Source organism: Mauremys reevesii, linkage group 6 (genome assembly GCF_016161935.1).
Source record: "Mauremys reevesii isolate NIE-2019 linkage group 6, ASM1616193v1, whole genome shotgun sequence".
Classification (NCBI taxonomy): domain Eukaryota; kingdom Metazoa; phylum Chordata; order Testudines; family Geoemydidae; genus Mauremys; species Mauremys reevesii.
The window spans coordinates 15,422,033-15,434,607 of record NC_052628.1 but is presented as its reverse complement, the minus strand read 5'-3'; the positions used below and the strand labels follow the sequence as shown (position 1 = coordinate 15,434,607).

At 43.5% G+C, this 12,575-nt stretch overlaps 1 protein-coding gene across 2 annotated transcripts in view; it reads left to right on the top strand.

The window, feature by feature from the left end:
- The window catches only part of MYO5B (myosin VB), a 347,217-nt gene that overhangs the window by 101,671 nt on the left and 232,971 nt on the right, over positions 1 to 12,575 (top strand). For both annotated transcript variants that reach the window (XM_039543124.1, XM_039543123.1), the window contains exon 2: positions 4,681 to 4,791. In XM_039543124.1, the coding sequence (XP_039399058.1) occupies positions 4,681 to 4,791 (111 nt within the window). The remainder of the gene's footprint in view (positions 1 to 4,680; positions 4,792 to 12,575) is intronic.

Genomic DNA, 12,575 nt, shown 5'->3' with positions numbered 1-12,575 from the left:
TACATTTGGGGTGTGTGGCAGGGAGGAGGAGGGTTATATAAGGCTTGTTTAAATATTTAGGACTTCTTTGTGTTTTACTAACAAAAGCAAATGCAGAACTTTGTGGGCATAGAATTCCTTTGCCATTTCTGTTTCCTACTGTATAATTTACACTGTTTATCCTGTCAGGCAGGCTAAAGGTTTTAGGCACCAATGTTTACAGTGAAGGGTTTTTAGTCGGAATCAGGGTGATCATATGTCCCTGACAACAACAAAATAACTTTTTTGTGACAAGGAGAAGTGGCCAGCTGAGCTGGTGAAACTAGTAGCATATTGATTGAATACATGTTGGACTCAGGACCCATCCCCTCCAACAAGCCCGCCCCAAGGCTTGTGAGAACTCCTAGTCCAGCCCCTCCTCTGTATGAGTCCTCACTACAGCACCTCTCATGCATGGAGCCAAATCTATAGAGTAAGTGGGAAGAAAGGGAGGAGTCAGAAACAAGGAAGGCATGAGATGGGGCTGTCCCAGCCGATGTTCCCAAGTCCGTCCTCGGTGTGCCTGCCGTGGCAGGTGTCCTGGTTTCACACTCTGAAAAGCTGGTCTATGCTAAGTGGAAGATAACCTATAGTTCGTACTATAGCAGTTTCACAGTGCATGGAACGTGCAATCAGGGATATACATACTATTGCATTGTAAACATAGCTTCTGCCTGAGGTCAGCAGGAGTGAGACCCACTGCATTGGATTTTCAGTATTCATTCAACTCTTGTGTGTTGTTTCCTTGTTGTGGGAAATGGACACTTCTCTTCCAGTGAAGATGCCTTGTGTGTCTGGAAATCCGGTAAAAGCAACAAAGAATCCTGTGGCACTTTATAGACTAACAGACGTTTTGCAGCATGAGCTTTCGTGGGTGAATACCCACTTCTTCGGATGGACTTGCATCCAAAGAAGTGGGTATTCACCCACAAAAGCTCATGCTGCAAAACGTCTGTTAGTCTATAAAGTGCCACAGGATTCTTTATTGCTTTTACAGATCCAGACTAACACGGCTACCCCTCTGATACTGGAAATCCGGTGGTGTTTGTTGAGTCCCATCGATCTGTTGGAATTGCTCACACTGCTATGTGCAGTGCTTCATAAATATTTGCAGAACCAAGTGCTAGTGCAGCAAATGCATCGTATTGCCCTCCTACCTACTTCACTTAGCATAGTAGGATGCTTTTAAATAGGCTAATGTGGGTATTTATTTCATTGCATGATATCATCTAAGATAATACACTGCCATATAAATGAATCAAACCTCATTGGAACATGATGTTATGATGCTAAGTAATGTAATCTTGTTATGCATGAACAATTCTGCTCTTCTATTGAGATTTATTCCCTATTAGGGATACAGGGGGTGCTCAGGTTAGATTTGTATATTTAAATCTTCCCGACAGCCCTGCCTTTGGGATTTCTTATTAGCAACCAGTGGATGTTCAGGTAGTGTGGGGAGGGGACCTACAAAAGTGTTGAGATAGATGTGTGCTGGGGGCCCTTCTTGGCTTGCTGTGGGCAATCTGCACATTAGATTCTTCTTCTCCCCCTACCTGTTGTTGGAGTCTCCACTCCAGAGGAAGCTGCATTCCAATGGATCTTTGTGCAGAACTTGTAAAGTCCTTCAGGATGAAATGTGCTATAAAAATCTAAAATATTTCTAAAATCTCAAAATGTTCCCAACGTTTCCAGGTATCTCCACCTGCAGAGTCTTCCCCCGCAACAGAGTTAACCTTGATTCCGTAGTGGGTTTCTCCTGGGGCTGGAACTTAGACCAGATTGTGGGCCTCTGTGTGTGTCTTTTTTTTTAAATCTGTCTCCTTTTGGAATTTCACCCTCATTGAAACCCGCCTTTCTGTTGTTGTGTTGTATGACTGTACTGTACCCAGAGCCATTTCTCTTCACAGCCAGTCTGCATCTCTCCCTTCCCTGCCCCGAAGCTATGCCTCTTCGTTTTGACTTGATGCTGCTTTCTGATAATCTCCTGAGGTTTTATTTATAAACAAATATACAGGTGATGCAGTGAACTGGCTGAGAGTCTGTGCTGTGCCTCATAGAAGCAGGCTGGTTGGGGCAGGGATTAAGGTGGCTTTAACTCAACCTGTGGTGCTCTTTGTCCCGGAGAGCATCTGTGAGAAGTGCTTTCTGTCCTCTCTGGTTGGCTAGGAAACTATCCCATCCTGCTGAACAACGACCTTGAGTCCATTATACATATCTTTATCATCTCCTGATTGGACTACAGCAATACCGTGTACCCGGGCGTGAAGCCATCAGCACATAGGAACCTGCAGTTATACAGAACACTGCAGCTGGTCTTCTCAGCCGCATGGGCTACTGTGAGCACATCACAACTGTCCTCTGATCTCTACCCTCACTCCCCATAAAGTAGCGAGTCAAGTTCAAGGTCTTGGTCCTTGCCCTCAAGTCTATTAATAGTTTGGGCCCAGCATATTTGAAAGATCATCTAAAGCACCGGGGACTTGGGAGCTAGGGGAAGGGAAGAGATGGGACTGGAAGGGGTGGGGCAGAATAAGTCAAGCTTGGGGGTGTCTGAGCTGCCTAGAGCTCGCACCCCTTCAGCCTGGAACAGAACCTAAGATTCCTGAGTCTCCGCATTCCTTTGCTGTCAGCAAATATCTGTGGCAACCCACTGGCAAAGTGTCTCGTCCTCTTCTAGAGCTGGTCTACAGAAAGCAATACTAGCTTGTCACGCTATCATTTACTGTGTTTTTAGTGCAAGTGGCAGAGGTCTGTGTGGTGCATCTAAAAGTTGCAACCCTGCTGCTGGCCCATCCAGGGATCAGTATGATGGAATTTGTTGCCATCCGCCCCCGCGCCCAGGAAAACCTAGGAAATTACACATTACAAACCCTATGTTAAAAGGTTACAAAGTCGAGCGCTCAAAAGTTAGGAAATGACAGAATTAAGGTTGCCTGTGCAATTTTAATTGGGCCTGCTAGTATTGTACAGTCTTTAGTTACGTGGTCACATACTACTTTTTCCCCACAACAGGACCCTTGTCTCACGCAGTGCACATCCAGCCCTGGTAATAAATGAGGGTTGTGTGAAAAAGGAGGCTGTTCTTCGTTTGTTGTAGAAGCTGGAAAGTGTGTAAGGAATGAGGCAGGGGATTGCAGGAAGAGAAAGGATGGTCTCAGTCTACTCAGTTGAATGCTGCATTGAAAATCCAGATTGCGTCTACCACAGAGTGCCTGTGTGATGCTGGACAAGTCACTTAAACCAAACTTTTCACAGGATGTTAACTGTGTTCCTCATTTTCTGGATGCTCAGCTGGAACCCCTAAGATCTGCTTTGCAGACGTTCTGAGCACTCATAACTACAGCTGAAGTCAGGTGAAGCTGTGCCTTGAACATATGAAGTGCTATATAATGCTACTTATTTCATAAAGTCAAGTCCTCGACACCTCAGATTGTGCATCCAAGATTAGTGGATACTTTTGACCTTGATCTCTCTGTGCTGCAGTTAGCCATCTGTTAAATGGGGCTAATACCATCCTCTCACCTCACAAGGTTTTTGGGAACATAGTATTTGTGAAGCATTCTTATACTGATGAGCTACATAGACAAACCCATGAGGAAATTAATAATTGTCTTCAGAGCACGGTTCGAATAGTATGCAGTGGGAGGGGGGGAAGCCTGGGGACTTGCACTGAACAGTATAAAACAAAATATTGAGTGGCTGCTAATTAACTGTGCACTGATGAAACAGGTTTCCTGTGGTGAAAAAATAGTGTGTGTATGTGTGGGGAAATCATGTAATTAAAGATTGTCATCATGCATACACACATGGGGGGCCAAATTAAGGTTGCACAGATAACCTTCTGGCATTTCTTGACTATGGAACGTGTGTGTGTGTGAGAGAGAGAGAAATGTATGAATTTTTTGGTGTCCCTCCTTGGTTTGGTCTCTGACCGTGTCCCCCACACTGGGGCCTTTGCAGGTTTAGAGGTGTAATTGTATGTTTGAGACATTTGGAGAAATCAAAAGTATATCCACTTACCTTTGAGGGGCATGCGTGTGAATATTCATTGCAGCTCTTTGAATTAGATTTTTAATTCCTGTAAACCTTTGTAGGCATCACTTTTTATCTGACATCTTTACAGCTGTTGTATCTGCTTTAATAATGAAGCTATTAATGAATTAATGAGAAGCTGCTCTTTTGTGATAACATTGTAAATGTTTATGCTTTGCCTACTTATGCTTTGTGTAGTACGTTTCTGTTCCTCAGAAAGCATGTTTTGTATTTCAAAAGCCACCTTTCAGTCATTCCATAAAGAGAAGCATTTGCTTTCTTAAAATTGTCTAAGAATTATGCTATTATTTTCACGACCTGCAATGACAGGTAAATTGTCAGTGAAATCAAACTCAGAGATCACTTCACAAGGGAGAACATAGTTGTGTAGCATACTGTACTTGATCTTATAGTTAGTTAGTAACAAGCAAGTAAACCAGTCTAGTCAAGAAGCAGTCTGATCCATGACTCTAATGTAGTGCTGTATGTTGAGGTAGGTCTTGATGTTGCTTCCATTGAAGCCAATGACAGAAACTTCCATTGACTCTGCAATGAGAGTAGGATTGTATCCCTAGTGAATAAGTATATTTCTGACCCTAACTGTTTTTCATGCATTTTTCTTTTCAGTACACAAAAGTTTGGATTCCTGACCCTGATGAAGTGTGGAGATCAGGAGAAATTATCAAGGATTACAAAGAAGGGGATAAAAGCCTACACCTGAAATTTGAAGATGACACTGTAAGTTAATTAAAATTATATATGTTGCCCTTGTCAGTGGTAGATCTAAGCTTCAAATGATCCTCTGAACAAGCCTGAATCATTACAAGTTCTTGGTGTATTTTTTAAAAAAAGTCCATCGTACATCACTTTGCCACAGTCTCAGGTTCTCAAAGGTATTCGTATTCAAATCAAAGATTTTCTGCCTCGGAGCCAATCTTCTTTGACTTGATTCTGCGGCGAAGTTGTAGTCTGTGTATGACATCCAAGTAATTTTTAAAACAGCATACTGTCACAATCACCAGATTATGACTTTGCTGGCAGAGGAATTGGAAGGAGTAAATATTTCATATTGCTTATTCAGACCCATAAGTATTAGAAGTAAAAGCCAGCAGAATACAGAAAATAACTGGCCAAGTGACACTTTTTTTTTCTATGTATGCTTAGCCTTTTCAGGTTTACTCCAGTATAAAACTCTGATTTCATTTCGGTGTTTGTCTTTTTTATAAAAAATGGTGCTAAAGGAGGGTGACAAAAAGGAAACTCCTCTCTCTGGTGTTACTCTACAATCTTTAGATGAACTTGTCAGAAAAAGTAATGCCAGTTTATTCCTTATAAACTGTTTGGTGCTTTCCCTCTCCAACATGCATACACTTATTGCATTAGAGATTCTGGTCCTAATCTTTAAACTCACTAGTGGGTGGGACCTGGTTATCTTGGATATCACCTTTCCAACCACAGCCCGTTGAGACAGGGCACTCAGTGGGGAAAACGCAGTTGATGGAGCCCAACATGAAACATTTTGACTGGAGGGCCTTCTTTAATGGAACTACTTGCCTAAGGCCACTTCTACGCTACAAACTTTTGTTGGCGATGTTGGTCAAGGCATGACGAATTGTGACCAACGTAGCTGTGCCAGCAGAAGCCCCTCGCATAGATGGGGGTTACAACCCAGATCTGTGGTTTTGCCTGTATAGCTTATTTTGTTTTGTGGGGCAAGGGAAGGAGAGGGATAAGCTATACGATTAAAAGCATAGTTTTGCCAGTATAAGCGGTGTCCCCACTAGGAATGCCTCGCCAGTATAATGAACCAGCAAAGCACTCCAAGTGTAGATCTGGCCAAAGAGTTTTTGAAAAGAACTCAGGCCTGTCTATTTTCAGAGAACTTTTCAAAAGGCTTCCCTTGCTAACACAGGCTGAAATCAACCCGGTATCCTAAGCTGTGGGCAGCTGCTGCTGCTAACATTTAAAAACCAAAATGAATAATAATTGAGTAGAGTCCTTGCTGGACCAATTTAGGAGAAACCTTTTTAAAATTGAGTTCTTATAAATGTCATGTTGATGGGAATGTTAGAAGAGCCTAGGTAAATGAGCTCTATAGACCAATGATCTGGAGCTAGGTCATTTGAAAAGATTGATCAATGATTGAGTACCTTGACCATCTTCCTAGAGTTGAGCTGAGGATTCATACTTAGGAAAGAATGGAGGAAGAAGGATGGTCTGCTCTGATGTCTCCTTTTTCAGCTGAGTATGAACTTGTTCTGCAGGACAGCGTCATGCTGAGACAATCACATTCCATTAGCATGTGGCAAAACCAACATCATGATGAAACGCTACCATGTCATGGTGGTGCAGAGTTGGCTATGGAATTTACTTCAGGGCCGCCTGTATGATTTCACTGTATCAAAATTTTGGAGGCTCATGGAAAACAGTAGTAGAGGGCAGCCAAATCTCTGACTGTCTCAGCTCCTGAAGTGCATGGAACTCCCAGCTCCCCACAAGTTTATAGTCTGAGAAAACTGGACAGCTTTGCTCAGGAAATTCCCAGCACTGCATTGGTCCGTTGCTTTGATAGGTGGGTAATTTCTTAAAAGAAGGATTTAATCTTATTGGGTATAGAGGGTCATCATAGGCCCATGCACTGCTTATGCCCTAACTTGAACATTTAAGTGGTGCACCAGGCTTGTATGGCTCTGTGCACAAAGAGGAGTTTTACCCACTTGTCATCTCTGAACGCCAAGAGTCAGCTCTACTGACACTCTTTTGTTACAAAGATCAAGTGCTATGGAAACTACCAAGCACACTCCAGTTAGATTGATGTTCTGTTGAGGAACATTAAAGGACCTAAATTCCCCAACGAGCCAGCTTGACCTTACTGCTTTCAGCACCATGTTTTAGCAGAGCTGCACAGCCTACAATCTGCATGACTGGTATAATTGTGCCAGGAAATATATTTTTCATGAACTGCTTCATCTAATTTGGTTTTTCCATTGAGCGGGTAATTTTTTTTAATTGTCTGGGGGACGATCTGCTGTGTTACTAGAACAGTTAACAGACACTGCTTCCCCAAACTGAAAATGCTCCAAGGGCTGTGTGAATAATTCACAGCTCCTGCCAATGAACTGGTTTCACACTGGCACATAGTGTGTTACCCTCTTACTGAACAGGCAGCTGGGGAGCAGGAATGAGAGATGCTTGATTAGGCTGTTATGAAAACAATTCTTCGTTTTTGGTTCAGTATAAGCAGGGAGGCCAGTAGCAGTATGTCAGAGTGCCAGCGTCACTGGGAAAGCAACATAATGCACCTTGGAACTGAGTGATAAGACTGGGGACACATTTGTTTGCGCAGCTTGATAGTCTTCTCCTGTGGTTGTTAATATGCCAAGGGCCATCCATAAATATGTGACACATGTGCCACTCCACAGGACCTCCTTGCATTCATTGTTCCCCTCCCACTCCTCTCCAATAAGTACATTTCAGCTGGGAGGTCTGATTTCATGGTCCGTGATGTTTATTTCACGTCCGTGAATTTGGTAGAGCCCTAGTTCTGGACATCTGCTGGAGCCTGCCCCTACTCCCTGGTGTCTGACTCTCAGCAGAACTCCAGAACATAGAGCCAACCTTGGAGCTGCCAGCCTGACCAGCTGTTAGACACTCTCACTCTTCTCTCCCACTGCTAACAAGTAATGAAATCCAGTGATGTGATTAACATTCATGTGCAAAACTGAGGTGTCTCTTTAGTATAAATGTGTTCCAGGTTTGCCAGCCTACTCCTTTTATCTGAGGCCCTCCATTGGAACTCCTCTTTCTCCTCTCTGTAAATGCGGTGTCCTTAGAATAGTAGTCCAGTGCCTGTGCTCTTTCCCAATAACACACACACATTCCTCTCCCTGATCATCCCACAGAGCTGCCTGCCCTTACATCATACTACCAGAGAAAATGAGCAGGAAACTTTCTTTCTGCTTTACTGCCAGCTGTGGATTCCTTTATTTCCATAATCAGTTACCTCTCTCCTGCTTCTGAGACAAGGCTTCCGTGAAGAACAGCGAGCCCAATAATCCAGGATAGTGCTGGTATCCTAGCAAGGAATTAGGTGACAGATGTGAAATGAGCATGTGGTTTTGGCTCAGTTCTTTTTGCCCATCTCACAACTGGCACTAACTGGCTTGATTGGCTGGCTATCCTTTTACCTCCTGGAGTTCACCATCTAGATCAGAGAATGGGGCTGTGTGGGTGAAGCTTGCACTGCCACAGCCTCTGCTGTATGTGCCAGTCTGGTAACATTCATCACTATTTAAAATTCTATGTAGTTATTTCCCCCTCTCGGGTTTTGTGGGAATTCCAGCAGCTTAACACTTCAAAACCTTCAGTGATCAGGTGAACCTGATAGAAACAGCCAGGGTGAGTTCTGTCAATTCTGGGGGTAGTGGTGGTAAAGAAGGGAAGGTCAGAAGACCGCTTGCTGTTGTATGTTGTGGAAACTGCATAGATGCTGTTGCCAGGACATAAAGGAATGAGTCATTTCAATATTATGACAGAGAGTTTATTTGATATAAAACCATTAAGATACCTTAAGTGTTTGTTAGATGGACACATTCATCTTTGGACACATTCATCTTTGGATTCACGCTGTTAGATTTAGTGTGTTTCCCTGTGATGCTGCTTTGCAATTAACTCGTCTTCCTTTAGAGAAGGCTGGTTACATTCTAAAGGTCTGTTTTCTGCTCTTAACAGGTGTTGATCGCTGTTTCCTACTGGTACAGGTCTCGTAAATGGAGTAGGATGAACAGTCCATACCTGAAATATGGCATGATAAAAGTTCTACTCAGCTCCTGTCATTCTGATAGATAACATTCAGGGCCACCTGTGCCAAAATGAAGTAGTTTGTTAGTGCTGGACTAAGTCTTGGGGTTTTTATTCCACAGTTATTTTATGTTGTTAAATGGAAATCTGTCCTTTAGGCTATTTTGTGACCGTTCAATTTAATGTAGGTTTTCAGTTAGTGACATGTCTGTCGTATCCTTCAGAGCCATAGCTACACAGCCAAGTCGGCTTCTAAATTGAATAAAGGCTCCGTTCATTTTTTAAAAAGACAGTTACATGGCTGGATAACGGGGTTTTTTCCTCCTTTTAATATTTCTCCTGTGCAGTTTGTTTTTATTGTTTAGGCCAATCTTATGAAGTCCCTGCTGAGTTGAGTGTGATGGGTGCATGTTGGTCTGATAAACTTTAGATTAGCATGGAGTGACACACACATGCATCAAATGAAGGTTACGTGAACATCAGGATCTCTTTCAGGGAATTGAAACCTTTTGGTTCCTGACAGTTGAAATGTTTCCGCTGTTGTTGTTACTGGCTCCTTTTTCTTATCCTTTTCATCTAAGTGAATTTTCATGGATTTATGGTTCCAGCAGGCCTGTTCCTGGATGCTTTGTGTCTATCACAAATCTCTTTCTGGAGTGATGAACTCAGTGTTACATACTCCATGGGAATCCTAGGCTCTCAAAAATCCTAACACAGGACTGTGGGGATTATCGCACGGAACTCAGTTGCAGCAGTAAAGGTCAGGCTTCATTGAGATTCTCTCAGGAGTGGAAGAACTCAGTCTGTATGCTGCATGGGTGATGCCGCTCCTGCACATTTGAAAGAGATGGCATGGCCTGCTGGACAGGATAATGGGTTGGGGCTTGGGAGACCAGGCTCTGTTCCCATCTCTACCACTGACCTGCTGTGTGATGTTGGGCAAATTACTTCATCTCTCTGTGCTTCTGGTTTTCTTCCCACCTTTTGTTGGTCTTGTCTATTTAGCTAGTAAACTCTTCGGGGCAGGGATTGTCTTTTAGTTGAGCATAATGGGATTCCAGTCTTGGCTGGGACCTCTTGGGGGTTGGGGAAGTCAAGACTTCAAACTCTTGTGTGGTGATTTACTTTGCTTATGGCACCAGCCTGGCCAAAAGCTGAGTAAGAACATAAGAAAGGCCGTACCGGGTCAGACCAAAGGTCCATCTAGCCCAGTATCTGTCTACCGACAGTGGCCAATGCCAGGTGCCCCAGAGGGAGTGAACCTAACAGGCAATGACCAAGTGATCTCTCTCCTGCCATCCATCTCCATCCTCTGACGAACAGAGGCTAGGGACACCATTCTTACCCTTCCTGGCTAATAGCCATTTATGGACTTAGCCACCATGAATTTATCCAGTCCCCTTTTAAACATTGTTATAGTCCTAGCCTTCACAACCTCCTCAGGTAAGGAGTTCCACAAGTTGACTGTGCGCTGCGTGAAGAAGAACTTCCTTTTATTTGTTTTAAACCTGCTGCCTATTAATTTCATTTGGTGACCCCTAGTTCTTGTATTATGGGAATAAGTAAATAACTTTTCCTTATCCACTTTCTCAACATCACTCATGATTTTATATACCTCTATCATGTCCCCCCTTAGTCTTCTCTTTTCCAAGCTGAAGAGTCCTAGCCTCTTTAATCTTTCCTCATATGGGACCCTCTCTAAACCCCTAATCATTTTAGTTGCTCTTTTCTGAACCTTTTCTAGTGCTAGAATATCTTTTTTGAGGTGAGGAGACCACATCTGTACACAGTATTAGAGATGTGGGCGTACCATGGATTTATATAAGGGCAGTAATATATTCTCAGTCTTATTCTCTATCCCCTTTTTAATGATTCCTAACATCCTGTTTGCTTTCCTCGTATGGGACCCTCTCTAAACCCCTAATCATTTTAGTTGCCCTTTTCTGTTTTCTCATCTGTGTTGAAGCTTTGTTTCTGCTGGCAGTTGGAATAGTAACTCTGAATGTTCAACACAGCTTCATTTCTGCAGTACGTTTCATACAAAAAGGGTTTTAGTGTGTAAAGCTTAAGTGGCATCAGTACAGAACTGAAAGAACAATAGCAAGCTGTCACAGAGGAAGAAGCTGTGGAGGATCAATTGGGGAAGTGAGGAGCGCTAGGAGGAAGATGTTTGAGGAGAAGGGTTTTGCACCAGCAATGGCAAGATCGATGGAAGGGACAGAGGAAGCAGTGTTAATCGATGGGAAAGGAAGAGGAGCAACGTCTGAGGCGGGATGGCACCGTTCCTTTGAGTTTGAGACAGGCCTTTGGAGCTGTGCTCCGGTTCTGCTCCAGCTCCAGGCAAAAACCTGCAGCTCCACTGCTCCGGAGCTGCTCCACGCTCCAGCTCCAGGCTCCACTCCAAAGCCCTGGTTTGAGAGGACAATTTTTAATTGGAACCTAAAATGAGTGATGAAGTTGGGTTTGGGGTTTTTTGTGTGTGTGTTTTTTTGAGTTTTTTTGGTTTCTTCGTTCTACTGTCCTATTTGTCTGTTTTGTCCTCCTCTTTGGTCCTGTCTCCCGTTTAGATTGTGATCCTTGACAGCAAGGACTGCCATCTTTGTTACATGTCTGGACGATGCTTAGCACATTGAGGGCCCTCATCTTTGATGGTAATTTTGAATGTGGGAATAATGGCCATGTGTTAAATCTGATGGTGGTATCTGCACATGCGGAGATCTGGGCAGGGAGGAATTAGGGAGTCCACAGAGGAGGCTCTCTGCCGCCATCAAGGTGAGAGAGGGGTGAAAGGAAGGGTAAAGGCTTCAGCGGATGAGGAGTCAAGGCAGTGGCAACATGAAGGCTTCAGTTTGTCACATCACTTCAAGAGAATCTCTGCTAAATATTCCATGCTATTGGCTGAGGAACTGAAGGCCTGAAACATGGCAGTGCCAGCATGTCTTTCGAGGAGTGAAAAATGAACACCTCCTCCATAAGCATCCTTTAGCTGCCAAAATATTAATTGGAGCTGTTTGTTAGATTGTCCAAGAGGCAAATGAGCAGAACATACTTGACACAGTTAGCAATGAATGGCCGTGGTATGCTTTCCCCCCACCTAGTATTCATGCGTATATCACCCACAGATCACCTGCCTGCGTCCCCTCTGCTCTAGGCACTATCTGTTGTGCCATTGCTGATATATTCACTCTTTCCAGTACCTGCCTCTCTAACTAAACCAAACAGCTTGTTGGATAAAATGAATGGCATGGGAATTCTCATCTGCCTCTTTCTGCTTTCACAAGCAGGGTTTCATTATTCCTGGGGGAACTTACCATCAGAGTGTTCAGGGGGCAGGAACATAACTCATCCGAAGTGTAAACAAATGTTAAATGTGTCCAGCAAATACCAAACTGGAAACTTCTCAAAACATCTCCTGTCTCTAAGTGTCTGACAGTGGAAGTGCCCATGGGGGAGTTGACAAAGGTATTTACAGATAAAGGGGAAAAAGTCATGTTGATTCTAATCAGTGGCTCTGCTGTTCAGTTGGAGAAGAGCCAAAACTCTTTAGCATATGGTGAGCCGTATGTTTTAATGCCATCACCATGTTCCTCATGTAAGTCTACAGTGCTCCTGGGTTTGCCCCTTTGCGTCCTTTCCCCATTGTCAGAGGAGATTGAAGAGCATAATGTGTTTGAAGTGACTTTAATTTAAAAAAAAGGTCAACCAATAACTTTGTCAAAGGG